General features: G+C 38.1%; 4 protein-coding genes across 9 annotated transcripts; 2 read left to right on the top strand and 2 right to left on the bottom strand.

Annotated features, from left to right (window-relative positions):
• Window positions 1-128: 128 nt before the first annotated feature.
• On the bottom strand, window positions 129-7,633 carry trpc6a (transient receptor potential cation channel, subfamily C, member 6a). 3 transcript variants are annotated; one of them, XM_057360422.1, is made up of 12 exons: window positions 6,919-7,633; window positions 5,129-5,876; window positions 4,812-4,991; window positions 3,976-4,140; window positions 3,428-3,644; window positions 3,101-3,328; window positions 2,706-2,970; window positions 2,383-2,578; window positions 1,683-1,883; window positions 1,207-1,275; window positions 1,047-1,122; window positions 129-927 (listed from the first exon to the last, which is right to left on the bottom strand). In XM_057360422.1, the coding sequence occupies exons 1-12, from the start codon at window positions 7,059-7,061 to the stop codon at window positions 779-781; spliced, it is 2,637 nt and encodes an 878-aa protein (XP_057216405.1). In that variant the 5' UTR covers window positions 7,062-7,633; the 3' UTR covers window positions 129-778. The 3 variants fall into 3 exon arrangements, with proteins under 3 accessions (XP_057216405.1, XP_057216406.1, XP_057216407.1); XM_057360423.1 differs by having other exon boundaries at window positions 1,219-1,275; XM_057360424.1 differs by lacking the exons at window positions 129-927; window positions 1,047-1,122; window positions 1,207-1,275 and having other exon boundaries at window positions 1,856-1,900.
• A 1,938-nt stretch (window positions 7,634-9,571) lies between these two features.
• Window positions 9,572-12,313, bottom strand: angptl5 (angiopoietin-like 5). 2 transcript variants are annotated; one of them, XM_057360629.1, is made up of 8 exons: window positions 12,068-12,313; window positions 11,579-11,741; window positions 11,334-11,437; window positions 11,172-11,256; window positions 10,993-11,094; window positions 10,741-10,863; window positions 10,478-10,663; window positions 9,572-10,290 (listed from the first exon to the last, which is right to left on the bottom strand). In XM_057360629.1, exons 1-8 carry the CDS (start codon window positions 12,197-12,199, stop codon window positions 9,971-9,973), a joined length of 1,215 nt encoding a protein of 404 aa, XP_057216612.1. In that variant the 5' UTR covers window positions 12,200-12,313; the 3' UTR covers window positions 9,572-9,970. The 2 variants fall into 2 exon arrangements, with proteins under 2 accessions (XP_057216612.1, XP_057216613.1); XM_057360630.1 differs by having other exon boundaries at window positions 11,579-11,763; window positions 12,068-12,156.
• A 644-nt stretch (window positions 12,314-12,957) lies between these two features.
• Window positions 12,958-16,327, top strand: cfap300 (cilia and flagella associated protein 300). The gene is made up of 7 exons (XM_057360729.1): window positions 12,958-13,151; window positions 13,845-13,926; window positions 14,004-14,076; window positions 14,206-14,363; window positions 14,459-14,631; window positions 14,746-14,812; window positions 15,360-16,327. Exons 1-7 carry the CDS (start codon window positions 13,042-13,044, stop codon window positions 15,495-15,497), a joined length of 801 nt encoding a protein of 266 aa, XP_057216712.1. The 5' UTR covers window positions 12,958-13,041; the 3' UTR covers window positions 15,498-16,327.
• A 4,846-nt stretch (window positions 16,328-21,173) lies between these two features.
• birc2 (baculoviral IAP repeat containing 2) lies at window positions 21,174-27,910 on the top strand. Of its 3 annotated transcripts, XM_057360287.1 has the most exons (10): window positions 21,186-21,304; window positions 23,625-23,748; window positions 24,490-25,924; window positions 26,027-26,126; window positions 26,213-26,291; window positions 26,378-26,426; window positions 26,552-26,794; window positions 26,880-27,134; window positions 27,393-27,434; window positions 27,576-27,910. In XM_057360287.1, the coding sequence occupies exons 3-10, from the start codon at window positions 25,003-25,005 to the stop codon at window positions 27,767-27,769; spliced, it is 1,884 nt and encodes a 627-aa protein (XP_057216270.1). In that variant the 5' UTR covers window positions 21,186-21,304; window positions 23,625-23,748; window positions 24,490-25,002; the 3' UTR covers window positions 27,770-27,910. The 3 variants fall into 3 exon arrangements, with proteins under 3 accessions (XP_057216272.1, XP_057216270.1, XP_057216273.1); XM_057360289.1 differs by lacking the exon at window positions 23,625-23,748 and having other exon boundaries at window positions 21,174-21,304; XM_057360290.1 differs by lacking the exons at window positions 21,186-21,304; window positions 23,625-23,748; window positions 27,393-27,434 and having other exon boundaries at window positions 24,878-25,924; window positions 27,576-27,908.
• The last annotated feature ends 44 nt before the right edge of the window (window positions 27,911-27,954 follow it).

Here is a 27,954-nt window from a genome sequence, read left to right as displayed (position 1 = left end):
TTCCCTCTAATGTACTTTTTGGTTTTGGTGACAGGGAATAGGTCTAATTCAGTGAAATGTCTGTCCCTTATGATGTGGCTATAACAGAAATCAAGCTTAAAATACTGCATATACGTATCTTTATTTACACACACACTAAAAACAAGTTATTTAGTTAGTACAAAAGAATGAGGGAGTAACTGGAATGAAGATTGGTATGTTTTTGAGGGGCCTTATCCCTTCAGAATTTTGGTAAGCTTTGGACCAGCCCATTACAAGTATAGGTTTAATAAACATTCATTAGGGCTGAGATGACAAACAGGCCTGTGCATAGTAGTATAATTCTACTTAAGTTATAATACAAATGTAAAATACATTATTTAATTTTTCAACGCTATTTTTCATATTTTAATTCATGCAAACTTATACTGTTCTTATGTGATATATCTTTTTTCATTCCTCAAGAATTTGCCAGCAAGTTGCTAAGAGGAATTTTTGTTGTGTGCTTTTGGGTGAAGTATGACTGACTGAGAATGTTTCTAACTTCTTTCAAAATTAGTGAGTAAAATTAGTCAGCATGTGTATCATACAAAAATCCCAAGGATTGCATTGTCTAGCATTATATTAAATATAAGAAAAAGGACAGTATCATCTTCACAGTCATGTTTTTTTCTGCAGACCGAGGCAAAAAAGCATTTGGAACCGAAGTCCCTGTGCAAATTGTCTTGCTTGTTAAATATTTCATTAAAATATATTTATTGCTTATATAATAAGTATATGTTGCTGTTGTTCGACTTTCTCAGTGAGTCTTCTGTGTGAGAGAATCCTGAGAGAGATTTTCTTCAAGTTTCCTCACTAGCTCAGCCAGCTCCTCCAGGTTATGGGACTTCTCCTCCAGCAGCTCATACCGAAGGCTTGAAATGTCTTGCTTAATCTCCTTCAGTTCACCTGAAACACAGCATTGTTTTCCCAACAGCAAAATTGAATTCATGAATCATAAATTAAAGACATTGGTGTTTCTTCCAAAGTTTAAAACTTAATGAAAGCGTTCATGTATATGCACGTACCCTCATTGATTTCATCACATTCTTTGTCAGTCTGAGCTTTAATGATATAGCGTTTAACCAGGCGCTTCATGATTTTCTGTACAGATTAAATACAGAAGTTGTGAGTTTTAAATTAAAATGCACTTGACAAAATGTAAACTATAACCAGAGAATAACCAACAACACTACGTGCTTGATATCGACTGGAGTTGGTAAGATTCTTATCCTTGTTGGCTTTGTTTTGTCCCAACTGAACACACAAGAGCAACATGCATAGATTGGTTAATTCTGATTTTCATAAAGAAAATTATGTTTTACTTAAAGTGATAGTTTACCCAAAAGTGAAAATTCTTTCATCATTTATTCACCCTCTTGTCATTTCAAACCTTCATGAGAAGATATTTTGAAGAATGTTGTTAACTGGCAGCCATTCACTTGCATTGTTTTTTTGTGTGCATACAGTAGAAGTGAATGGGTGCCGGCGCTGTTTGGTTGCTAACTTTCGTCAAAATATCTTCTTTTGTATTCTGCAGAAGAAAGAAAGTCATACAGGAAATGACAAGAGGGTGAATAAATGTTGACACATTTGGGTGAACTATCCGTTTAACTAAATTTACTAGCTTTGCTTATGAACAAAGGAGAGATGTTAAATTTCACCTCATGAAGCTCAGACCCCTTCATGATGGCTTTGTGTCTGTCGAGGAGCTCATGCAGGAGTCCCTTTACCCCCGTCACCAGACCCAAAAAAGACTTAGGACTCGGTATTAGGTTAAATGGCACAGGAAGAGTCCTGCCCTCTTCAAAATAGGTGAACCAGAGCTTGGCACGGGCAAACTTCCACTCCACATCTGCATCATCCTGCAAAGTTTTCAATCCTTAACAAACTAAAATGCAAGAGACGTGCAGAGAAAATGGATTCCTTTCAAAAGATTGTATTTAAACAGTTAACCTTATTCCAACCTGATGAGATTACTTCGTTTTTTGTTCCATATGCAGAAACCTCTATAGAAAAGTGCTTCACTCGTAACAGATTTACAGATCCCATTTGCTCTATTGCACAGATTTATAATGTCAACAGCACCAACACAATTTCCCGGGAATTCGTAACTATTTTACGAGGTGGCTAATTCATACGAATTTATGCGATCTTATTCATATATGATTTGCTTTCGCCTCAGTGATGTTAGGGGTGGAGTTAAGGGTGGGGCTTCAGTTTTTTTTTCTTATTATCGTAGAATTTTGCATGATTCACATTGCACGAATTCATACGAATTAACCACCTTGTAAAACAGTTACGAATTCCTGAGAGATCAGCTTGGCAGCACTTCAGACAAATGTGAACACATGAGATGAATACCTCGATCTCCTGAAATGAATTGTTGATCATGGCAATGAGCATGTTGAGTAGGACGATGACCACGGTGACATTATATACGCCATAGAGAACATAGCCAGTGTTCTCGATGAAAATGTGTCCGTTGTTCACAACTACAGACCTGACCTCAGAAAGGCCAAATATTGCCCAAAACAATGTTTTGAAGCTTTCTTCTACACTACAGAGTTAAAGAAAAAATAATATTAGAATTCCATGTCCAAAATAAAAGAATAGATGAATAGAAGTATAGTGTGTTCCTATGAAAAGGGGATGATCCAGAAATCTTATTCTGCGTTTGTACTCACGTGGTGAAAGCATCATTCGGTTTAGCCCCCAAGTAATAAGAATAGAGGTTGAACATCCCGAACATGAAGGCCAAAAAGACAAGGATGAAGATAACCATGAACTTGAAGATGTCCTTCACAGTTCGGCCCAAAGATATCTGCAGCGGTCCGAAGCTCTCATTAGCTGGGAGGATGTATGCAATTCGAGAAAAGCTCAAAACCACTGCGATGGCATACAGGCCCTCTGAAACTAACTGTGGATCGGACGGCAGCCAGTCAATCCGAGCTGGAACGACATGCAATAAGAGAGACATTACACAGACTGCTTGTTATCATACTGTATATAATATCATTATTTTTTCCAAAACTGAATCTTGCTTGACATATCTAAGAGGTCGACTTGACAAGTCACTCACCCAGCTGGAAGTATCCCACCTCAGCAGGCAAAATTACATTTGTTAGGTCTGTGTAGTGTTGATCAACATAATGCTGAGCTGCACACGCATGCCAGAAAGCCATTATCCTTGAGATGAAGGATGCCACAAAAATGGCCAACATTCCAAAGTCTAGCAAATTCCAAGGCTCAAGTAGATATTCCCTCGGACCCTGTGACCAGATTTCCTTGCATTCTGCCCAAATCATCCCTATGAAAGTGATATTAAAACAAATCATTTTAAACAGGCCAAGCACATGCAAATTATGCATACTGTTGTCTTAATGGAAAGTGAAAATATGAAACGAACCTACGACCCAAGAAATGATGAGCATTTCCATCCACGTAAAGGGAGTTGTTTTCATACGGAACAGCTGCGTCGGATAGTCGTGAATGGTCATATTTGGAAGCAGCTTTGTCCCACCAAAGCGGTCTGCAGCATTCATGACCAAAAGGCCAAGGAAAATAGTGAAGGAGGCTACTTGGGCCACAAACTTAAGGAAAGGACCACGCATGATCTTTCCCATCTGTTGGTAACAGCATTTTTTACAGATTGTAGTGAAGTTTACAAGAAGTGCTTAAACTATGTTTGTACATAGTTCTATTGTATATTTAGCCATTAATGCTTATTATCTTGCTGCGCTTATCGACATTGTTATGACTCATGTGACGCCTGGATATTTTAAGCATTGCTGTAATTTACAGTCATGGGAATTTAACAATAGTACAGCTTTAGTACGTGATTCACACAGGATGTTAAACACAGAAATATGGTCAGATCTGTACTGCATATGTTTGCTATGTAGTAAACCAAGATTGTTAGAAGTAACAGCATACCTTTTCTGTGAGAAAACATACCTTGCTGCATGGTGCCACCCAGTACACCATAGCCAGGACAGGCAGTCCCATTGCAACACCTAAAACCACCAGGAGCTTTATAGCTGTGCTCTGCTGCCTCAGTTCTGGCAGGTTTTCATACCATATTGATAAGAGCTGTTGTTGACAGTTAGGATGAGCCACAAACTGTTTGCGAAAGTTTTTCAGATTCAGAAAGTATTCAGATACACAGGTTTTTCTATAGGCCTATCTGTGTCTTTTTTTTACATTTTGATTCAACATTATAATGGCAATAACAAATAAATAAATTGCCAAAATACCAGAAACAAAATGCAAAGAAACCACTGTAAAGAACTTTTTGTGAAACAGAAATGGATGTTAAAGGTTGCCAGATTTGCGTAGCTAAACCAGTTCAATGGCTAATCAAAACTAGCCCAACAACATAAATACCAAAACTCAAATGTTGCCTCTCCTATACATAAAAATATATTTTACACTCAATAACTATTTTATTAGTATTTATTTGAGTAATTTACACTTGTTTTACACTTTTATGTATTACGCACATTATGTATTATGTTTCTTCTTGAAAATCACGGTACAGTAGTAATCATAATGACAGTCTGTTTAATAAATAACTAAAGAATAACTAATGATGATCAAAATCTTTCCACTTTTAACCTGGAGAATAAAAACACAACCAAAGACAACAATTTAAAAGTAACTAAATTCCAATGGAAAAAACGCAGATTTGGCAACCCTGACAGTAACTATGGAACATTTTGATTTAATATCATACATTTTAACACGATTTATAATTTATATATGACTTATAATTTTATATGTATATAATGTACCTTTTTCAGTTCGTACTTTATTGCAAGTTTTAAGCGAATGAGACTTGGCCGTCCAGGCGCATCTAAGGTCTCATCCTCTTCACCATTCAATATCGCTTCCACCTCTTTGGTGCTCCGGCACAAGTCCAGAAGTCCCACAACAAAGTCTTTGCATTGGATAGAAAGTTTCCTATATTCATTCTAAGGAAAGTAATCATTACAAAGCACATAGAAAAGTGTGTATATACACAAAACATTGTTGAAATTTTGAATACGTCTGTTTATCACTGTTTTTAATATCGTTATTAAGATCTATATACTAGATTTGGATGCCATACCTTAAATTCTTTTTCAATATTGGCCAAAGAGGCAAGCTCATTACTGAGCTCCAGTGCCGCCAACACAGGATCCTCATTGGACAGTGAGAGGTAAGCCGGACTGGCCAATCCCCTATAGGCGTTGATACGTGAGCGTGAGTGGCTAAAAGAATCATACTTTTGATGATAATTGCAAGTGTCACATGTACAAAAGTAGTCATGTGGCTGCTCAATACGAGCACCTTTTCCCAAAAGTATGTGCACGATCTCGTACTCGTGGCAGTGAGATGCTAGAATGATTGGAGTGATGTCATGAGAAAAGCGTGTACCGTCTTCGTCATAGGCAAAGAAGTCATCGTGTATGGGTGCTTGACTGGGGCTTGCTGTAAGTCGCTTGTAGTCAGCGAAAGCTTTGTGGCTCAGTATGGCCTCCACAATCCTTGTGTAGCCTTTACTAATGGCCAACAAAAGTGCATCCCCTATACGTGATAGATTATCTTTCTCTAACAAAAGTTCTGTTACTTCTAAGTGTTCATTAGCCACTGCCAACTGCAATGCATTCTGGCCCATATAGTCCACACAGTTAACATCCAGATCGGGAATCTCCTCCAGCATTCTACGCACAACAGGTATGTTTCCATATTCGGCGGCATCAAGGAAACGTTCTTCTAAAGGTGTTAGGCTGTTGGGGTGGGCATTGAACATGTAGGCTGCCCCTCGCACAGCCTGTCTCCTGCTCTTGGCTAGCATCTGTCGGGCCAGGGTCTCACTATGATTAAAAACAGTTTAAAATCTTGTAGTTTGGCCACATATTTAAGTTTGTGTAACTGTTCAAATCAGTTGCTTGTTATTCTTAAGTGTACTTGGAGACTTAATTGGCTCTTGCCTGTGTAAACACTTAAAAGTTGTGTCCTATCAATGTCAACTCATTCCAGTCTGGAACAGAACTGGCTCTTTGTAAACTACCAGAATTAATTTTAATCTCAAATTAACCATTTATTATTTTCACTACTGAAAGATTGCATGAAAAGGACAAGAACACCTAAACATGCAGGTCTTTTGATTTTAATGCATTCATTTATAAAATTATATTACACATTTCATGAAATAAATAAATGTTTTAACATAAATATGATAGAAAACAAATAAAAGTATATAACATTGTCCATGTAAGATGTCAATTATTCGTCAAATTGGTCATTTATTAATGCACATAATTTAATTAATTATTTGATTAGTTTTGTTGCCAATTTGATTGTACAGTATAGTTTATTAATATCTTTAATTAGCCTAAATTACATGTTCATTTTAGTATAAGTTTTAGCCATTTTTTTTGCTTTTATCATTTTATTATTTATCTGTTTATTTTTTATATTGCTGTATAATTTTTTGCTGTTGTAATTTTGCTGTAAAATATATTTTTATTTTAGTAGTTTCGTTTTCATTTGTTTTCAGTTCATTTTAATACCTCAATTTAAACATTCAGTTTATTGCTGGGGCAAGTTTTTCAAATAATATTCATACCAATATTTGATTTGATTTCAATTAACAAAAAGTTTTAATCGTTTTAATAGTAAACTATAACCTTGTTAAAATCCATGCAGTTTGGCTAAACATGTTAAACTTGCTAAACTCTCCATACAGTAACGTTGGTCATTTATGACACATTTTAAAACAGATTTTTCTGACCAACCGTATAATGAGCCACTTTAATAAAAAATGACATTATAAATACATTAAACAACACATTGAACGTATCTCAGAATGCAATACCTATACTGAATTCACCTATAGATCCTTGACCTACTCACCTATGGTAGTATCCGTAACAGCCATAAGAGTCGTCAGCAAAGTCTTCATTCATCAGTAAATTGTCTTTACTTCGATTCCTCTTTTCAGTCGTATGATACCTTGATTGATTTTTGTCCTCCAGAACGAGTCTTCTCTGATTCATCCTTTTAACTGAGGCAGCTCACTTTTGACATGATGTGAATACACCAAATCCAACGCATCCCGCTATCCAAACATCCAGCTCTGAAAGATGGAGTGTGCGCTACGCACTGGCAAGTCACCATCTTCTACAATTCTTTGTTATGTTCTCGCTTGTCTTGAGAGAGTGCAGACCACTGAGGAATTCTGACTCTTGTTTTCCACTCATTGGCTATAAATGAATTATAACAACCCTTACCTCTTCATGCTGGACTGAAAATTGTTCTTTATCATTACAAATTAGTTCATTTGTTTTACTACAATTAATTTACTCAACAGCGGAAAGCATTTAGCACCATATTTTACCTTTGACAGATTGGAAAATGCATTACTATATTTGGTTACCATTTTCATTAAAACTTTATACAGAGTCACTGAAGAAGTCACAGTAATGTCATGTGCACTTTCAACAACTCCCTCTCCTTTCAAAACAACCCATTCATTGTAAATTCCTCATCAGTTCTGTCTTCCAAGTCGTGATTAAAATCTGCTTCCAAATTCAAACTCAGTAAAGGAGTGCAGATGCTGTATCCCTTTGGGTCCATTTCAGTGTTCTCAATAAACCTCTGCTTCCTGTGTGTTCATTACGGACGTCCAACTCGCTGTAAACTGTGGGAAATGGCTTCAATGGAATTCCAAACAGACCAATCACCACGCACGTTCAGCGGCTACATCACACATCTCACTCCATTTATTTTGACTCTCTCTGGCTTTCCATCTCCCACACTCTTACTCCTATGTGTGTGCGTTCAGTAAACTGTGTTTAAATGTGTACGGACGCAGCGGTTAGTATATTGCCCACAAAAGTACGTGAGTACGTGAGCCAAGCGAATGGGTCAAAAGGTAACCCTCACAGTGGGTCATGGGAAGCCACTGTCTTGTTTCTATTCTCGTGTTGATGGGCCGCTTTACTTGCGCCCGCTATTTTAAGATCCATTTCCAGGGACATGGATCATATTAACCGACTGCCCTCGGCGCAAGGCTTGTTGCTATGGGACTTTGATAGTTTCGTGGCCAGCAATGAGACATTTTTCATCTGGTCGTTGCACCACTTTGCAGTTAATAGTTAAAACAGAGGTATTTTGAGACCAAACTTGAGACCAAAGATGAAGTCAACTTATAATATGGTTTCTTGCACCACGATCATTGTTTCACTACAGTCAGATAAAACAGTTTTAATGTTAAATGGGGAGTTCAACCAAAAATAAAAAATCCTGCAACATTTACTCATCCTCATGTAATTTCAAAACAGTATGACTTTCTTTCTTCTGCAGAACACAAAAGAAGATATTTTGAAGAATGTTTGTAACCAAACAACATTGACCCCTATTGACTTACAGTACATTGTATGGACACAAAACCACCAAAGACATTTCTCAGAATATCTTATTTTGTGCTCCACAGAAGAAAGAGTCATTTACAGGTTTTGAATGACATGTTGTTGAATAAATTAAATCATTTTTTAGTTAACTAAAAAAGTTCCATGTCTCAAGCACAGTTTTAAAATATTCTTCATTGCGTGTGAATGTGGATGAACAAGTCAAAGTGTTTGCTCTACTTATCATGAAAATTGTCACAGACTGTCCACGAGCCGGAGCGGAAGCGGACAAGCAAAGTATACAGTACTTTGGGTTTAAAATTGAGAATGTTTTATTTCAAATGGACAGGACAAATAATGTTGTCCAATTCAAGATTACCATCCCATTTATTACTAAACTCAAATCACATGGGTCTGGTGTTATCTGGTTACATAACTCCACTGGACCTATGTCCTAGAAATTCCTACATTCTCTCACGGTGACTCCCACATAGGCCCAGGGCAAAATACCATACATGACACGCTTCAGCAAAACTTGGACATTTTGTTTAGTCTTTGGCAGGACAAAATTTGGCAGGATACATTGTTGTAAATAGACGCAGTACAGATGGCTTAACATATACACATAACTACTGACATATTTACCTAAGGACAGTGAGGCTAATAAGGGCCCACACACTACGCAGCTTATTTAAGTGTGTTAATTATATTGATCCTGCCAATGAATCAGGACAAACAATGGGCCACCCACATCAGTGGGGACACAGATGTTGCCATAAAAATCCAGTCTCCCCTTTTATTATGTTTCATGTTTATCCAATGACAAAACTGTCATGTTCATGACAGTAAATTCTTTTAGGGACAAATTATGTTGTGTTTGAGTTTTGAGTGTCTTTAGTGTCACAAAATTTGTTCTGCAGAAGCTATAATTCTGTTTTGAATCATTTCTATTGTCTTGAATGAGGAGCTGAGGAGAGTTTGACAATTTCTCTCAGGTGCATTTATTTAGTTCAATCTACACTGTAAAAAATTCCCGTAGAAAACTATATAAACCATCAAAATACAGGATTTTTTTAAAAATTTACCGTAAAATTTACAGTCCTTTTGTAATTTTACGGTTTGGACCGTATTTTCAAAAATAAACTGTAACAAAAAAATCCTGTAAAAAAGCAGCTGGGACGCCAGAAATAAATAACAGTCAAATAACAGTTTTTCCCCTGTAAAACTACATGTTTTTCTTGTAAATTTGCAGTCTTTTTCTACAGTTTTACGTTTTTTTACTGTATTTTAAATAATACATGTCAAATCTGAAAAAGCTGTAAAATTACAGTTTTTTACCTTATACGTGAAAATCTGTAAAAACTAACCGAAAAATTCTATAAAATCACATTTCTTTTTACAGTGCAGAGTCTTTTAATGATAACATTTGAGTAGTGATACAGCTTTTTTCATTATAATGAAAAGCAAGAATAAATATTTTGGGTCTTGACCCATCGCAATACCAGAGGTTTAGTCACACTCAAGCCTTCTCGGTCAATGATCAATGCTTTATGGAGTTATTTTGAGTTTGGGATCTGAACCCTTCTGATCTTCATAGACACTGATTTGATTTGGACAGGCTTGCCGTTTTTAGTCCAGGTGTCCCATCGAATATGTGACTGGGTGGAGTAATCTTGGTCCAACTGGGAGCCATTCAAATTTGCTTTTCCACATTGGTTAAACCACCATCCTGTGTTGTTTTGGTGCACACTGCAGCTCTCAACAGCTTTTTCATCAAAAGTGCAGAACGGGGCACAGCCATCGTTGTCAATATCGGAGGTACTGAACGGAGCTGTGTCCTGGTTCTCCTCCTGGTCATATCCTCTGAATGCATCCCCTGCAGAAATAGAGCAAGATTAAATTATGCTCTTATTTTAAAGTTTTATTTAAATATGAAATGTTATTCAAAAACTGTGTTTTAAATGCAAATGAATAAATAATGCACTTAAAGGAGTACATCCTTGCCATGCTCAACCAGCTGAATTGATCCAGAGTCATGAGAACTAAAAAACTAAATGTCTGACCTGCACTACCAGCATATCTGCCCAGGTGTATTGCGAAGAAGTTGGTTTCGTCTTCAAGCCAGAAATTGTCATATGAAGCATACGCTGTGGAATCATCTTGCGACACCAGAGACACGTGCAGCTGGAAACGTGTGTTTTTCTGATTCAAAATATTGAAGACCTTCCTCAGACCCAACCAGTGTTCACCTTAGGAGACAAAACCGACAGAGATCTTTAAATGAAACATATTTTAATTGATTGACGTCAATTGATAAACAATTCACCTGGTAAGTGTCCAAATCCATCCAAGTACTCTGACCACACTTTTTTGAAGTCAGTGAGACCATCTGTTCTTCTCTGTATTACTGTCCATCCACCCTCCATATAGTCCATTTCACAGAACACCTGTTAGAGGTCCAAGTGTAAGACACTTAATTCATCATCGGTGCAAATCTAATATCAAATGTTTGTTTTGCTTCTGATAAAAAAAACCTGGCTTGACATTTTCAAACAAAAGCAAAATGAGGTACTTTCCTCAAATGGAACATCTGTGTCTTCTGGATGAATTATGTAAATTCCACTGGGGATTTTGGGAGATACTGCCTCCAGTGTCTCTTTGATGTCACTACAATCTCTCCCTGTGAAAAGAAATGGGAATTCACTGAGGATGATGTGGTATAGAAGTTTTTTAAGAAAATAAACCTAATAATCTTACCGTGGGACTGCACGGAAAAGATATCGCTGTTGCTTCTCTGCACGTCCAAACTGAGCGTGTTCACTCTGGTCATCAGTTCATTCATCTTAAAGAGAAAAAGTTAGAAGTATAAGAGCAATGTTAATGAAATGAGAGGTTATATGTATGGAATTTTATGTATACCTGACTTGAGAGGAATTCCAAGGTCTTCTGCTGTTCATCAATGAGATCTCTGATCAGCTTTCTAGTGCTTCTCGTATATGATACCATGGTGTTTTGGAGGATACCTAATATACACAACCAGCATTAAACTCAGTAAGAAATCAAATAAGCTTACAAAACAGAGAGACAAAAATAATATATAAAGAAAAGAAAGAGTAAATGATTGAAATATATCACTTCATGCACAAATAGTAGGAAACACCTACTGCACAAGGAATGCTTCTCATCACGCATTAGCTTGGCAGTCATTTCACATGGCATAGTGCACTTGTCTTTGCCTGAGCTATATTCTTTTTGGCCTTGAAAAGACGCATTGTCCAATTGCTCATTTAATATCACAGGTTCATCATGGAGAGTGCTCCTTGAATTCTGATATGAAAATAATAAAACACTGTATTGCATACATATTAGACACGTTTTCTATTACAACAACATGTTAATAATAATGACAGTAAATGGTCCGTTGAAATTCAAATTGATTGTAAAATTGAATTACTGTATCTTTAAAAAGCATTACATTGTTTTAATGAACATATAAATAAAACAATATACTGTATGCGATGTACGTTATTATATATAATAAAACTTTTTAAATAAGTTAACTCTTTCTAATAGCTCTCTAAAAAACTTACAGTTATGATAAAGAAACTTTAAAGAACATTATTTGTAGAAAAGCAAAATATTACAACACTCACCACAGGCATGTCTGATGATGCAAAGAGATGAAGAAAAATATGAAACAGAAACAGAGTGATCCAGATCATCTTGGTTTTTGCAGTCCCACACATACAAGTGTGAAGATGTGCACCTTTCAATGAGATGGTCATTATCTTAAGTGTCCTGTGGGTTGAGACCGCCTCTTTGGCTTCCAAACACCCACAAAAAAGACATTTACACAGATGTCTTCACCTCAACAAAAGTGGTTGTCCAGACCAATTCGGTTTCATTTTAAAACTACAGTTTATTGGACTTCAACAACATCCTGTATTGGCTATGAAAACCAGATGCTGAAATGTGACACTTCTCACTGTTGAGGTGGGAATCAGCATGGGCAGCATACGTAAGTGCATTCCTTCCAGAAACACAGAGGTATCCTGGGACATGAAACTTCATATGATACAGTAAAAACGCTCTGCATGCCTTCAAGACACTTGAAGTGGAAAATTGAATTTAAAATATATTTATATTATTTTATTTAAAATATGAACAGTGCATAAATGTGTATTTTGAATACTACTTTGCTCTGGGATAAAGGTAATCAACAAATGCATATAATGTAAATGTTACACGGTACTGTTGTCAATTATGCAAAAATTATTTTCCCCGGTCAGATAGATTTCAAAGTCTTAAAGCAACACATCTGTTGGACATTAAACAGTTCTGCTGAGTATGCAGTATAGCCTATTATATAAAGCACTGCATGACCCTGCCTGTGAGATAAAGCTTTAAAAGTCATTGGGAAAATTACAAAATGTCTATCTTTCTTTCTGTATTGCATGCATAAACTTGTGGAACTGGAACAAACAATTGTCAAAATATACAAAAGTATAAAAATACTTTACTAGGATTAGGTTTTAGGTCGTTTGTCCTGCTCCTATGACGTAATTCTTCACCGTCCCAACTGAGAGTGCGGCTGGTTTTGTTGTCATGGTAACGCTCATCAAGCAGCATGGCGGAGGAGAAACTTTCATTTGAGCAAGCGTTCACATTCAACTTGCTGTCCAAAAAAACGTCCACGTTTCAGCAAGACCCAAAAATAACAAGACTCCTGATGAAATGGTAAGAATATAGAAATAAATACCACTATACGGCGCCGTATTTAGTTGAACATCTACAGGTTGCGCAGAAAAAAGTCTGTTGAAAATATGTGGCGCAGCGCATTCATCCATGCTCACACACTAAGCACCCATTAAACACCAACTCGAAATACGCAGATTATTTATACGACGCGAAAGAAACAACAAACACTACACGGGTAATTAAAGTAAGCGTTATCATTTTCAATTTTCAAAAGTAGGCTATGCAAATTTTGTGATGTGAATATAAATCGTGCGCTTTAACTAGCTAGGCTATATAAAGTCAAGCCTTTCGCACTATTCAATAAGATTAAAGATCTCAATCTACATAAAACATTACTGGTCATTAATTCTGCCTTTCCAGAATTCTTCTTTTTGTCACAGTGACATTTGTAAACATTATTTACCGCTTCGATATTTACGTGCATATGGTGTTTACACAAATGATTATAATATGCATGAAATCGACAAGGTCGAAGTTTTTAGTGTTTCAAGGTTTGGTGTTGTAGAATAAAAGCTGGTGCAGTCTTTAAACTAATAACATTAGTTTCTTACAACATATTATTAAAATTTATTTACTGTATATTTTATTAAATAATAATAAATAAATATACTTTTTTCAGATAGTTTTGAGATTTTGGTTCAATATGTTTGTCAACTGCAAACTGCCTTTTAGGTCGATGTTGGGTCGCATAACCACCCAGGCATTTAACTTTGACCAACCCTTCCAGCCTTATAGGTGGAACGACTTTGCCTGGGTAAGTATTTGCTCATTTTATCTGACCATTTATGTGTCACAAACATTATGCCAACACATGCTCATTTTTATTTACAGAATTTCTTCCAAGATCCCTGTGTAAAGTACAATTTGAAGGTACTTGATAACTCTGGATCATGGACACTGCTGGGTATGATAAATGATACATAATGATGAAGGATGAGTGCTTTAACCTTAAATTGTGAATTGGTATTTAATTACAATACTAGTTGTTTTCTCCTTTCTTAAAAACGAATAATGGCTTTTCACTCATTCACAGGTAGAGACGTCACACATGTAAATGCTGAAGTTGTTCCTTGTACAAAAGTGTCAGTGGAAATGTTTGATCCAATTTACTCAAACGATATTGTGCACCCCTCTGGACACATTGTCAAATGTTACCATGAAATACACCCTAACTTTGATGAGTTACGAATGGTATTGGCCTTTTAAAACAGTATTACAACCAAAGAGGCTCTCGGGCATAGGTGCAACAATGAACTGTGTTGTTTTCTCTGTTTGCTTTTTGACAGATTTTGCTTGAAGAGGATTCTGACAATTATCATAAAATCAGTGCAGATGATCGTCAGGAATTTTTGTTCAGAGTGTTCAAGCATATGGTATTAGGAGGTGAACTTTGCCAATATGAGGATGTTATTCACCCTTACATTGACAGTGCTAAAATAATATACAAAGATATGGTCAGGTATGGATTTTAGGCCTACATTTATATCTCATATTCACATTTTTTAAATGCAACATATGGCCCTTTACGTGCAGAAAACTTTATTGACAAACATCTGTTTAATGCGTCTTCCAGTGTTCAGAAGGACCCGGGCACAAAAGAGATTAGAGTGGTCTCAACGGTCTTGAAGGTTTCTGCTTATGTATGTAGCCTTGCTCATTTTTTGCATGCTCTTTTAACAAGACTGACTAAGATTATGTTGTCATTTCGACACTCACATGTTTTTTAAACCTGTATGACTTTCTAACATGAAACACAACAGACGTTTTTTAAATTGAAACACAAAAGGAGATTTGGCAGAAGGTTAGGGACTTAACAGCTGCAGTCATTATTCACTGTTTCATCTTTTCACTTTCACTATTAACTTTCACTTGCATCCTTGCAATCATAAATATATGGTTTGCATCCTTTATCAGCGAATAGTGATTGAGACTTTAAGTACCTAACTTTCAGAGTGAAAGTCAAAGGGATTTGGGATGATCATGAAGGCGAGTAAAATTTGAATTTTGGGGAAACTACTGTGTGCCTTTAAGCAGCTTTGGTTGTTTATGCAACAGACGAGCCTACCCAAACTAAACAGAGCGACATATTTTCCCCACTGCCACTGTTGCCTAAACACAACACATTACAACGACAAGCATGAAATAGTGACAGCCATGCAGATTTAATTTATTTTTTATTTTTATTAGGATATGTCTGGATTGTGCTACCCAGCTGCAGTAGAAAATGAGCAGACGTTTGCTTACCTCTGTATTGATCCATTCAAGAGGCATGTGTATGTATTATACCATTCGTTCGGTATAGGGGATTTTTCAGAGAAACACTGAAAAACATATATTATAAAATACATGTATATGGTTATTAGTACACATATTTGAATTTGGAAATTTGTGAAAAGAACTTTGATGGAAATTGTTTTTGTTATTATATTGGCCAAGTTGTTCTTGTTAATTATACATAGTTGTTCTAATTCTTGTTTTTTTTCCACAATTTTTTTATAAAGTACACTAATAGCCTATGTTATGCATGAAATACTCTAATCTTTCTTTGTTTATATCTACAATATATTATTATGTGTTGTACCTGTCCTTTTAGTAAAGGTTAAGAGCCAAAAGTACAATTAGCCTACATGTGTGTTTTTAAAAATGGTATTGATGATACAATTAAAGATTGGCTTGCTTCACTCCCATTCTCCCTTTTAGATCTTCATTCATTTATGAAATAATTAAATATGTTGTCCTTTACATTTTTATAGTACTTATATCACAACAGGTATTGTTTAATTAAGTTAAGTAACAACTTTCCCCGGGTATTTTATACCTGAACTTTCAAACGCGTGATTCTTGTAAGCATACCATCAGATATTTCCTTATTTAGTCATTTATGAGCCTAAAAACTAAGTAGCCTATGTGATTCTATAATTACGGGTACATACCATGTCCATGGGGTGTATTTATCAATTTGACTAAATATTCATTTCAAGCAATGACCAATTTTATATTAGGTGATATTTCTCTTTCTTTTAATACAGAAAGTTAGCAAGTTCTTTAATTATTTAGCAAAAAATGCAAATAATATACTGGAATTTTCCAGTTTTTGTGCTGTCCGATTTCATACATTTCAAGTTTGCTCTTCAAAATTAACCCTATAAGACATGTTTGTGGGTATTATTTTCAGCATTATTTGTTCAAAATAATCATTAAAACATGATAAAAGTGTTTTTAAAACTATTTGAATCCTTAATAAACATAAAATTATTCACTTTGTGTGTGTCCAAGAAATCTTTGTCAACTATGTTACCCATTTATATAACTCCTATAAATCAGCAATGGTTTGCTCCAAATTCAAATAAGCAACAATGTGTGATGCCACGCCCTTTTTGACAGGAATTCTGAAGGCAGTGTGGTAAGTTTCAACTCCTCCTCTTCAATATTTCATCAAAATGATTGTCTGCATATAGAGTGGATTAATTGTTCATCAACTATGTTATCAACATTTTCTTGTGTATTTACCTTAGATGTTATAATCAACAAAATGTAAATAAAGTACATAGAAATATAAGTTGATCAAGGTCATATGGTGACATGTTTAAGGTCTGTATAGGGCCTAAAATGGAGGAAATGTCAACTATGTTACCTGTCATGGCTCTGCTTCCTTAGTCATGTTTTTCTTGGTCCTGTAGCAGAGCCATGACAAAGTCTTTGGTTAAGTGTGGAGAGAAACATATTGTTGTCCGTTTGACTATAATATACGTTCTCTCCAGTGTCTTGTCATTGGCCCCATTCCTCTCGTTTCCTAGTTATGTTTCCCTGAGTGTTTAATGTCCCACACCTGTCCCATGTCGTTATCCCTCGTTTGTGTTCCTATATTTACCCTCATGTTTCTTTGTCCTGTGCTCGTGTATTGTGTATGTGTTCATGCTGTCGCCCGTTTTCCTGTGTCCTCCCTTGTTTGAGAACTGTGAGTTTTGTGTTTTTGCTTTAGTTTTATCCTGCCTTGTTTTATTTTAAGACGTTGTGTCGTGTTTTTTAGTTAGAGTTTTGCTGTTCTTGTTTTTCCTTTTGCCCCCACGTGGGAAGTCTTTTTGTTTAATACTGATTCTTAGTTTCGTTTTTCCCCCCATCGAGGGTGTTTAGTTTGTGTTTTTGTAAAGAATAAATATATCTTGTTTAACCCCTTCACCTGCCTGCCTGCGCTTGGGTTCTCTTCCACCACGCTCTGACCGTGACAGAATCCACGAGCCACTACTGAGCCCAGCAGGCAGCTCTGTGGACATGGGGAGCCGGGCTAGGGAGACCCACCGCCTCCTTTCCCTCCGCCAGGGAGACACTAACATCTGGGTGTTCGCCAATCAGTTCCTGGATGTAGCAGAGCGAGGCTGCTTTGGGGAGGAGGAGCTCAAGGTGATGTTCAATGGCTGTCTTGCGGAACCACTCTCCCGGTCGGAGATGCGGATGCTGAGACCCCTGGGTTTTGGAAATCTCGTATGTTACGCTAACAATCGGGACCGCCAGGGGCCTCAGCACGTCTTGCCTCTCCGACCCGTCTGGAGGTGATTCCGGAGGAACGTGTCCTTAACATTTGACACCATTACCTTGGGTCCCTCCGATCCATCTGCCTCGGGGCACTCTGCTGCACCACCCAGCGACACCCGTGGCCGGCGGAGACGAAGGGAGTCGTGGGACTCCCCGTCCGACTCCTCCGGTGCGGAGTATCTCGGGCCTCCCACCGCTTCCCTGCAACCGGCCACATGTCCTGTGGGCCGGTCCAGGAAAAAGAAGCCGAGGAGGGGGAAGCAGATGCCGGTCCAGCCAGCGTCCAGCCGGGTGATCCAGCCGGCGTCCAGTCCGGTGATCCAGTCCGGCGATCCAGCCGGCGTCCAGCCGGCGTCCAGTCCGGTGGTCCAGCCGGCGTCCAGCCGCGGTCCAGCCGGCGTCCCAGCCGGCGATCCAGCCGGCGTCCAGTCCGGCGATCCAGCCGGCGTCCCAGTCCGGCGATCCAGCCGGCGTCCAGTCCGGCGATCCAGCCGGCGTCCCAGCCGGCGATCCAGCCGGCGTCAGCCCTGTCCAGCCGGCCTGCCAGCCGGCTCAGCCCTGTCCAGCCGGCCTTCCAGCCGGCGTCAAGCCCTGTCCAGCCGGCCTTCCAGCCGGCGTCAAGCCCTGTCCAGCCGGCGTCAAGCCCTGTCCAGCCGGCCTTCCAGCCGGCGCCAAGCCCTGTCCAGCTGGCCCCTGGGAAACTCCCAGGGCCAAGGACTGTTCCCCCCAGGACTCCCCCTAAGTCCCCCAGGACTTCGCGCCCTAGAGCGCAGCCGGGGACTGGGACTTCTCCCCACCCCCATGAACTGCCCCCTATGGGCCCTTGTTTTGCCCCACCCCCCCTCCCATGTTTGTTATTTTTATTGTCGCACCCCAACCCCATTGTATTTTGTCTTGTTTGCCACTGATTCTGTTCTCCATGTTTTGTCTGGTCTTGTCTTTGTCTCAGTCTGCCTTGTCTTGTCCGTCTACCCCTTGGTGAGCACCTGGAGGTGCTCATTAAAGGGGGGGCTCTCTCATGGCTCTGCTTCCTTAGTCATGTTTTTCTTGGTCCTGTAGCAGAGCCATGACAAAGTCTTTGGTTATGTGTGGAGAGAAACATTTGTTGTCCGTTTGACTATAATATACGTTCTCTCCAGTGTCTTGTCATTGGCCCCATTCCTCTCGTTTCCTTGTTATGTTTCCCTGAGTGTTTAATGTCCCACACCTGTCCCATGTCGTTATCCCTCGTTTGTGTTCCTATATTTACCCTCATGTTTCTTTGTCCTGTGCTCGTGTATGTGTTCATGCTGTCGCCCGTGTTCCTGTGTCCTCCCTTGTTTGAGAACTGTGAGTTTTGTGTTTTTGCTTTAGTTTTATCCTGCCTTGTTTTATTTTAAGACGTTGTGTCGTGTTTTTTAGTTAGAGTTTTGCTGTTCTTGTTTTTCCTTTTGCCCCCACGTGGGAAGTCTTTTTGTTTAATACTGATTCTTAGTTTCGTTTTTCCCCCCATCGAGGGTGTTTAGTTTGTGTTTTTGTAAAGAATAAATATATCTTGTTTAACCCCTTCACTGCCTGCCTGCGCTTGGGTTCTCTTCCACCACGCTCTGACCGTGACAGTTACCCATCAAGTGTAACACAGTTGACAGGGAATAACACGGTTTACTGGGTTTATGCTTAAATCCATTGATTAAAAAACATTAACTTGATTAAATTGTTACTACACAGAAATTAAATGATAATATATAAAAGTGTAATAAGGTAGTAATTACATAAATGCATGATTTGAGTTATACTTATCAGGGAAGAAGTCAGCTGATCTGAAACCATTTTAACTAAATTTTGAATGATACAGGGATTAACTCAACAATATTATTCATACACTGAATAAATCCTTACACTCTAGCTACTTAACGACATCATTATATATATTTTCCATTCTACCCCTATAGCCTACTCATATTAACAAACAATAATTTCATGGATCATTTTCATATGTTTCAGTGATTTGAAATGACAGTTTCCTGATGACATATGTAATTTTAGCCCTATCAATTATGCTTATACACTGACAAAATGAGAAAATGACAAAGGGAAAAATGAGAGGAGGAAGAACAGATCAAAGGAAGAATGGACAGATGGGAGGGGAATGTTTAAAAAATGTTCAATCAATTTATATTAAACTCACTGCCTTAATCGCATCTGACAGATTGTAGATTTGTTATCAAAATAAAGTTTTTATCATAAAGCAAGGTTTCTCTCTTCTTTTCCTAATGCTTCCGGTCAACTGTGTTACTTTGTTGTCAACTGTGTTACTTTGTTGTCAACTGTGTTACATGGGATTTTTGTGCCATAATTTGTTTAAATGTTGGCTGAACTGTAATAAAAGTGATGGGGGACATTTTTAGAGAGCAAGGTCTGACATAATAATGTTGAATAACTCTAAATTCAACGTAATGTGGATTAATGTAGAAAAAAATCATCCTTGATGATACTATCCCACAGAATATCAATTATCCAGCTCAAAATTCATATTTTCAAAGCAGTTAGACAAACAACCACAAACACACTGAAGAATAGACTAAAGAACTTGCAAACAAACGTTTTATCAAATGCTTAGTATTTCATTTATGTCTTCTATGACACAACTTTTGTCTGTAACGCATTTGACAAAATAATGAATCAGATGTTTATTTTGATTTAAATATTTAAGTTATCATTTGAGCTTAAGCTTGCCAATAAATGAATTTTCCACATTCCAGTGATATATTATGGAAACAAGTAGAATATTTAGCAAAAAAAAAACACTGATTTCTTCACTTATAGGTTGATATGAAATGTACCCCTAATTATAGAATGACACGCTCTCGGATTTAGGATATTTTCCACGTCAACCTGGAAATAATTTATGTAACTGCGCCCTTTTAATGTTACTAAATGCTTTTTAATGTTGTAATGTTACTAAGGTATTAGTAACATGTTTTAATGTTACCAAAAACTTGGAATGTACGGACGTTATTTCCAGGTTTGAGGTGGGGTAATAACCTAATCCAAAGTGTCTGGAAAGCGACTCTCACTAAATCCTTTGTGTTTCGAGTCTGACGTCATCACGCGGCCGTGTTTCTTGTCAAGTTTAAGAAGCATAGGTAGTTTAGATGTTAGAATTAGGGTTAGGGTAAGGGCTTCGTAAGACTTGAAACATCAAGTATTTAGTCAAAACCAACAAGCCACGCCCACGAAACGCCAAGGATTTAGTGAGAGCGCAGCTTTTTCTAGAGCCCTTAAATAACACACTGCAGTAGTCGTTCTTCCTACCTAGATCCATTTCACACCAAATTATAAACAAACAGGAAAGGGAACAGAAACAGTAATTGTTTCTAGTCACTTACTGTGGTTTTTAATGAACAAAATGAACACACTCAGAGTTGTAATAATACAAACGAGCCAATGATAGGCTATGACGTCCTTCCTCCTCGCGGGCGGTGTTTTAACACCGAAAAGTCCCTAACTACTACTCTAACTACTCATGTGACGACTCAAAGAATTTCTTAAATTCTGTAGACTTCTGTCGATTCTTTCGAATTTCTTCATTCATGTTTGCGTTACGATCTGCTGCAAAGGTAAGAAAACGGACACAATTGGAAACAATGAACTAGGGGCAGTGTTGCTGTTAAGTTTTTCTTTGCAAATGTCAACTTAGACCAGACAACAGTAATCTGCTATATGTCCATTTCACTGTGTGATTGCTATGTTTTTTTACGTATTTTAGTGTTAGAACTGTTTATGATCATGGACATGGGACATGTGAATTAATAGAATAACCGTTTTTGGGACGTTCATTTTTATGTGTTAACTATTTGTATGTGTTAACTATGCAGGTTATTGTACAATGTAATATAAATAATTTAACCGTAAACAGAATTTCTCTGTATCTTGTTTATTCTCTTATTACAAACTGCTTTAAATCACCACAAAGTATCAAAAAGTAACAGCACAAAATGTAAGATTTAATCATTAGATAAAGCAATAACCTGATTTCTGGCGGTTACTGTTACTCTATGGGTAAGGCTTGTTCTTATTCACAATGTGAAATAAAGAGCCTAAAAGCTCTGTAGGGGTAAAATCACATTAATGCGGGGCCTTAACTTTACATTAATAGAGAATTTACCTGTCAGAGTGGTGAGCTATATACAGTACAATATTTGTGACCCTACCTGTGAAAACTAAGCTGATGTCAATTTTTTGGTGATTTACTATTTTCTACATAAAATCATCTACAAATAACAATGTACAGAACATTCTGTGAAAATGAGTAAGGCCACCTCAAAGATTGAAATCATAGTAAAATTAATGATTAAAGCCTGGATTTCACAGACAGGTTATATCGAATATTTTATAAAATATAGCAATATATCATACATTTTATGAAATCAAACACCAGAAAAATAAGACCACCAACCAAACGAATTGATTTTCCAGCACTGTATAACTGAATATGTTTTGGGTTTATTTAAAATTCTAAGTAAGATTATAAGTCTTTATTTGGGGAACGCAAAGGGATGCACCCTACAAAGGGGGCCTTACAACGAAACGTTTAAGAACCACTGATATACGTAGAGTAGATGTCTATGGAGTAGACCAGAGCCGTTGAAAAACAGAGTTGCGACACACTTTGATCCCGCCGCCGCGTGGTCACGTGTTTCATGGAGCGCTCAATAGTTCCGAACTGTCAGTCTGTTTGAATGGGTTTAAGTGGGAGAGACTGTGGAAGCAGCTGTATCTACAAAAATATTTATAGTATCATTTTGTCTGATGGGTGTGAGACTATTTATACCTGGTCACAGCTATCCGATCGTGAAAAGACCAGGTGTAAATGCCCTCTGAAACGCATTCGGCTTCAATGCAATGTTTGGAACTACTATAGAGGGTATGGACATGTCGTCACTCTACCACGTGAACACCACGTGAGCATGCCTGGAGCGTGCCCCCGTGGGTGGCAAAACACTTAGCAAAATGACTGCTTACAATATCAGGAAACGCAAATCCGCGCAACATTTCAGTGTCCAGGAACACCTGATTCCTATGTAAATCGTAGAGAAGTCGTAGGGGTCACCGTCGAGTCCAGCTGGTTGTAATTTCAGCAAATAATTGTGTGTTTTAGTCCTGGTTTCTTTGTTTCTCCTTTTCTCCTCAGCCAATTTGCTGGGTGTTTTGCCACCCAGGGGAGCGTGTCCTAGAGCATGTCCTGACATGCTCACGTGGGAAAGTGACGTCAATGCATGCCCTCTATAGAGCCCTGCATGACACAAGTTACTTCCACATTCCATTCTTCCAATGGACGTCTATGCGAGTGTGGCTCTCACTAAATCCTTGATGTTTCGAGTCTGCCGTCATCACCCAAACGTGTTTTTTCATCAATTTTAACAATCATAGGTAGTTTAGATGGTTAGAGTAAGGTTAGGGTTAGGGTGTGGGTTAGGGTAAAGGTTTCGTAAGACTTGAAACACCAAAGATTTAGTCAAAACCAACAAGCCACGCCCACGGCTCTGACTCGAAACACCAAGGATTTAGTGAGAGCCATACGAGTGTCGTAACTCTGTTTTACAACTGCTCTGGCGTAGACCACTTCAGGCGACGTAAACAACGCTGGTTTAAATAGAACCTATATAAAAAAATAATTTATAGATTCCCAATTTAGATTGTGTTGATGTATCATTTAAAAAGCTTGTAATTTACGTTGATGCATGGCACCTGTATGTCTACTCATCAATGCCTGTTTATAATGTAATTCTGTACATTTTTTCAATCGCATACACTAGTTTGCATCATATTTCAGATTTTCTAAATGATGTGTTCAAAATTATAATGTTTTTTTTTTAAATAAAATAACCGTTTACTTTAATATATAGTTAATAATACATTTGTAAAATATGTTATCAGGATATCTAGACCTTTGAGCAACGGTTGGTAAGTGACGCAATATCCGCTGCTGTTTAACCGCACCAGAAGAAAGGGCTTTTGGTGGTGCTGCTCTTGAGCAAGATCATTTTTAGTAATAGTCACGGTGAGTCGGTCTTTTTTAACCCTTCATTGACCAATAAACATGTTTGTGACAGTTGTGTTGTAACATGGTCGTTATTTTATGTCTTCGAGCAGAATAACCGCTGCTGTCTTTTCCGCAAAGGCTCACGCGCAGATAAAATGACAGCGTCATGGAAAAATACGTCTGCTGATTCCTTTGCCGTGTTTCCGATCACGACACGGGTTTTCACCCTCATCCCACACTTACGGGTCAAAAAAGTTCCAGACATTTGCGTTTCGTTTTTGATTCGAATTAGTCATCGACTTCAAATATCAAAGGGAAGGGTGGTACAAGCAGGAAACGCCTTAAAGCCCTCCAGTTCAAAATAAATCGAAAGTTAGACATCTGATCACATAATTATTAAGACATTAATAAACACGATTGGTGTCCGACGGATTAGAAATGCATTAATAATACCCAGCAAACATTTAAAATAAAATATTTTCCGTATCTTATAAATGTGACGTAAGTGCATACATTTGGTCTTTAACAGCTATGCAGTGAGCAGATATCATCTGTATGTGTTCAGTTTATCTACACAAGTAATAAAAACACGTAAAACGTTGAAATGCCTTCATTTGCCAGGTGTGATATATTGATTGGTTGGTTGGTTGAGAGCAAGGAGTGCCAGTTTGCAAAGCAGGAAGTAATATCCACATTTAGCTCTGTCCATTATTTTACTTTATGGTTGGACTAATATTTGTTTCTTTTCTTTATTTACAGATTAATGCATCATTGAGGAAAGAAGCACATGCCCATTACGTCAACCTATTTCTTACATAGGAGTTTATTACATTTTTTAAATAAGATTATCTATTCTGTCATGGCGGAGTAGACTCACTATGGAATGTCCAGCAGAGAGTAAGGTTTTATAGGACACACCCTGTGATCACGTTTTTTTCTATAGTTTCTAGTTAAATTGATTTTGAGTCTGCAGTTTTATTTTATAATGTGTTTTTGTCAGAGTAGTCGAGGTGTTTTTCATAGCGATCCAGGCTGAGCTGCGATCATGAGATCTTTAGCAATTTCATTTAACAGCTATTTGGTGTTATTGTGTAATCCAGTCATGTTGAAAGGAACACGAGTCCATCACTTGGTCAGGGGTCATGGTTTGTGTAATATGGTTTTCTTTCTGTGTACATTTATGCTTAAATCTTGCTTCATTTTATGCCCTCACGCGGGGTGTTACAATAAAACCTTTCTCTCTGCTGGACATTCTGTTCTCTCTTAATCCAAATGGAAATTCTACAAAATAGTGCTTTCCTTCGAGGATTGTGTCGTAACAGCGGCCCCGCAGATCTACAGTATGATAACTCTTCTGAACTCTTTCGTATATCTACGTACGCTAAATTCCACGCCACCGCACCGGTGACAGAAAGGAGTCTCGCACGTGCCGGATTTTATTACACTGGAGTTGGCGATCGTGTCCAGTGTTTTCGATGCAATGTGACTGCTGAGAACTGGCAGGCAGGTGACTGCCCTGCTGAAAAACACAAACAGCTGTCTCCCAACTGCAGTTTCATTCAAAGTTTACCCGCTACCGCAAACCTCCTGTCTTCTTCCCATTCCGCCTTCTCCCCGCTCCGCAATGTTGCTATTCTACAGCTGTCAGCCCCCGCGACGGCTGGAACATCAACCACGGCCGCTTCTGCTTCAGGCCAGATGGAGGACCAGGTGTGTTACTTAAAAATGGGATTCAGCAACCTGGCCCCTTCCAGTCCCATTACGTCTCGTGGAGTGGAGGACATGTCTCACCAACGACCTCCAGCTTGTCACAATCCCAGCATGCGTCAGGAACAGGAACGACTCGATACTTTTCAGAATTGGACTGTTGCTACCATAACTCCAGCTGAACTGGCCAAAGCTGGTTTTTACTACCTTGGCCAAGGCGATAGGGTGGCTTGCTTCAGTTGTGGAGGACAGCTTAGCAACTGGGACCCAGGAGATAGGGCAGTGTCTGAGCACCAGAGGCATTACCCAAACTGCCGCTTCGTTCGAGGTGATCGTGCAGAAAACGTTCCGTTAAATGGTGGCCTTTCCAATGTATCCAATTCAGCAATGCAACAGTGTGAGGAAAGATTACTGACATTTGTCAACTGGCCCTCTAGAATACCAGTACGACCAGACCAGTTGGCTAAAGCTGGCTTTTACTATGTTGGTGAGTGCTTTGATCGTGTTATTTAGTAAATCGTGTGTGACTTGTGATGAGTCCTGTGCTATTAATACTCATGTCCTCATCTTTTTTTTTGTTTATCCATAGGTCGCAATGATGATGTAAAATGCTTTTGTTGCGACGGTGGACTCAGATGCTGGGAGTCTGGTGACGATCCATGGGTTGAACATGCAAAGTGGTTTCCAAGGTAAATAACTAAACAAATAGACCATTTTCAGTGTTATTTCTCTCATCATGGTATTATTTGTATATTAAATATGTTTTTTATCATAGATGTGAATACCTTCTGCAAGAAAAGGGCCAAGAATTTGTTCATCAGATTCAAGCTAGATTTCCAAGACTTTTTGAACAAGTATGTGAAAACATCAGTGTCATTTGTTTGAAGGTTTTGATACAATGTGGAGGATATCATACCTAGTTTACGCTTTGTCTTTACAGCTTTTGACAAATGGAGATAGTAACTCAAGGGAATTTGTTGATCCTCCTGGTAAGTTTTCTTGAAAAGTTTTAAGTACTTGTAACATTATTTGTTTTTTGGCCTACAACATGTAATTGTCATACCTGTGTATGTTAAGTTATTAACAAATATTGCATTTTCTCTCAAACCTTCAGTTGTACATTTGGGACCCGGAGAGGACCGCTCTGAAGATGCAGTGATGATGAACAATCCTGTTGTGAAGTCTGCTTTAGAGATGGGATTCGAACGTGGCCTGGTTAAACAAACTGTCCAGAGCAAAATTCTCACAAGTGGAGAGAATTATAAAACTGTTCAGGAACTGGTATCTGATTTATTAAGTGCAGAAGATGAGAAGAGAGAGGAGGAGAGAGAGCTCCTCGCAGAGGAAATGGCCTCAGGTATATTATTCAAAGATTGCATCTCATGACCCAAGAGTTAAACTCCTTTCAATCTAACCCTTCTGCTTCCTTGTGTTTTTTCCAGATGGTTTCACTTTCCTTAAGAAACATCACGCTGCCTTGACACAGCGTCTTAAAAGCGTACAGAGCTTAATGGATCATCTTCTCGAGGAGAATGTTATTTCACAGAAAGAGTATGATATTATACGTAACTGCACTTCAGTCAAGCAGCAAACAGGGCAGCTCATCGATTTAGTTTTGTCAAAAGGAAACGCAGCAGCAGAGGTTTTCCGCAACTGGATCAAAAAGAATGACGTGTACCTGCTGAGAGAACTGATGGGTATGTGATGATTTATGATCCTCATGTAGCGTCTGTACAATTTTGAATGTTTCATGTTGTTAGTCTGTGTCCGTGTGAAACCTTTGTATCCCATATTGGCTTCAAGGCCAGTAGATAGGAACACTTATGCAAAACTAGGTGATGCTCTTAAAGCGTTTAAAAAAAGATCCTGAATGAACAGGGAGAAGTCCACATCAAACAAACCACTACATAATATTGACAACCGGTTTTTATTTTTTGTTATTACTGCAATTTCAGCCCAGACAAATGAAGCTGTATCACCGAGTCAAGATCTTTCAGGTATATTCAAACACAAGAAAAGGTTTTGTTTTAATTTTGCCCCTTTTTTAACACTAGCCATCACACTAAGGGAATCAGATAGATCCCACTCAGAAGAGAGAGTTGTTGTAAAGTGATTTACACTGTCATTCATTTTCACAGACTTGCCCATGGAGGAACAGCTGAGAAGACTACAAGAAGAGCGCACGTGCAAAGTGTGCATGGATAAGGAGGTTAACATCGTCTTTATTCCCTGTGGGCACTTGGTGGTGTGTAAAGAGTGTGCTCCCTCATTACGCAAGTGCCCAATATGTAGAGGATTGGTCAAAGGCACTGTCCGTACCTTCCTTTCATAGTATGAAAGTTGATAAATTATTAAAATAAAACTGCGAATGTCTGTAGTCTTATATCTTTTTAATTCATTAACATCTTTGAACAAAATGTGGATTTGGTGAAGGAAATATAATCATATTATATAAACACAATTCCACAAGTTGCACATAATAAAATCATTCTGATCATATTTATTTCATATTAAAAT

The sequence above is a fragment of the Triplophysa rosa genome, linkage group LG19 (genome assembly GCF_024868665.1).
Source record: "Triplophysa rosa linkage group LG19, Trosa_1v2, whole genome shotgun sequence".
Classification (NCBI taxonomy): Eukaryota; Metazoa; Chordata; class Actinopteri; order Cypriniformes; family Nemacheilidae; genus Triplophysa; species Triplophysa rosa.
The sequence above is the reverse complement of the archived record's forward strand: the minus strand, read 5'-3'. Positions and strand labels throughout refer to the sequence as shown.

Coding starts and splice junctions, on each gene's coding strand:
- birc2 (XM_057360289.1), top strand. CDS start 25,003: ATGGAAATTCTACAAAATAGTGCTTTCCTTCGAGGATTGTGTCGTAAC. Junction 26,127..26,212: donor CATGCAAAGTGGTTTCCAAG/GTAAATAACTAA, acceptor TTTTTATCATAG/ATGTGAATACCTTCTGCAAG. Junction 27,435..27,575: donor ACCGAGTCAAGATCTTTCAG/GTATATTCAAAC, acceptor TCATTTTCACAG/ACTTGCCCATGGAGGAACAG.
- trpc6a (XM_057360422.1), bottom strand. CDS start 7,061: ATGAATCAGAGAAGACTCGTTCTGGAGGACAAAAATCAATCAAGGTAT. Junction 1,884..2,382: donor ATTCATTTCAGGAGATCGAG/GTATTCATCTCA, acceptor AAAACTTTGCAG/GATGATGCAGATGTGGAGTG. Junction 1,276..1,682: donor AGGGGTCTGAGCTTCATGAG/GTGAAATTTAAC, acceptor TTGTGTGTTCAG/TTGGGACAAAACAAAGCCAA.
- angptl5 (XM_057360629.1), bottom strand. CDS start 12,199: ATGACCATCTCATTGAAAGGTGCACATCTTCACACTTGTATGTGTGGG. Junction 11,438..11,578: donor TGAGAAGCATTCCTTGTGCA/GTAGGTGTTTCC, acceptor TGTGTATATTAG/GTATCCTCCAAAACACCATG. Junction 10,291..10,477: donor CAGATATGCTGGTAGTGCAG/GTCAGACATTTA, acceptor CTATTTCTGCAG/GGGATGCATTCAGAGGATAT.
- cfap300 (XM_057360729.1), top strand. CDS start 13,042: ATGGCGGAGGAGAAACTTTCATTTGAGCAAGCGTTCACATTCAACTTG. Junction 13,927..14,003: donor GGTGGAACGACTTTGCCTGG/GTAAGTATTTGC, acceptor TTTTATTTACAG/AATTTCTTCCAAGATCCCTG. Junction 14,364..14,458: donor ACTTTGATGAGTTACGAATG/GTATTGGCCTTT, acceptor GCTTTTTGACAG/ATTTTGCTTGAAGAGGATTC.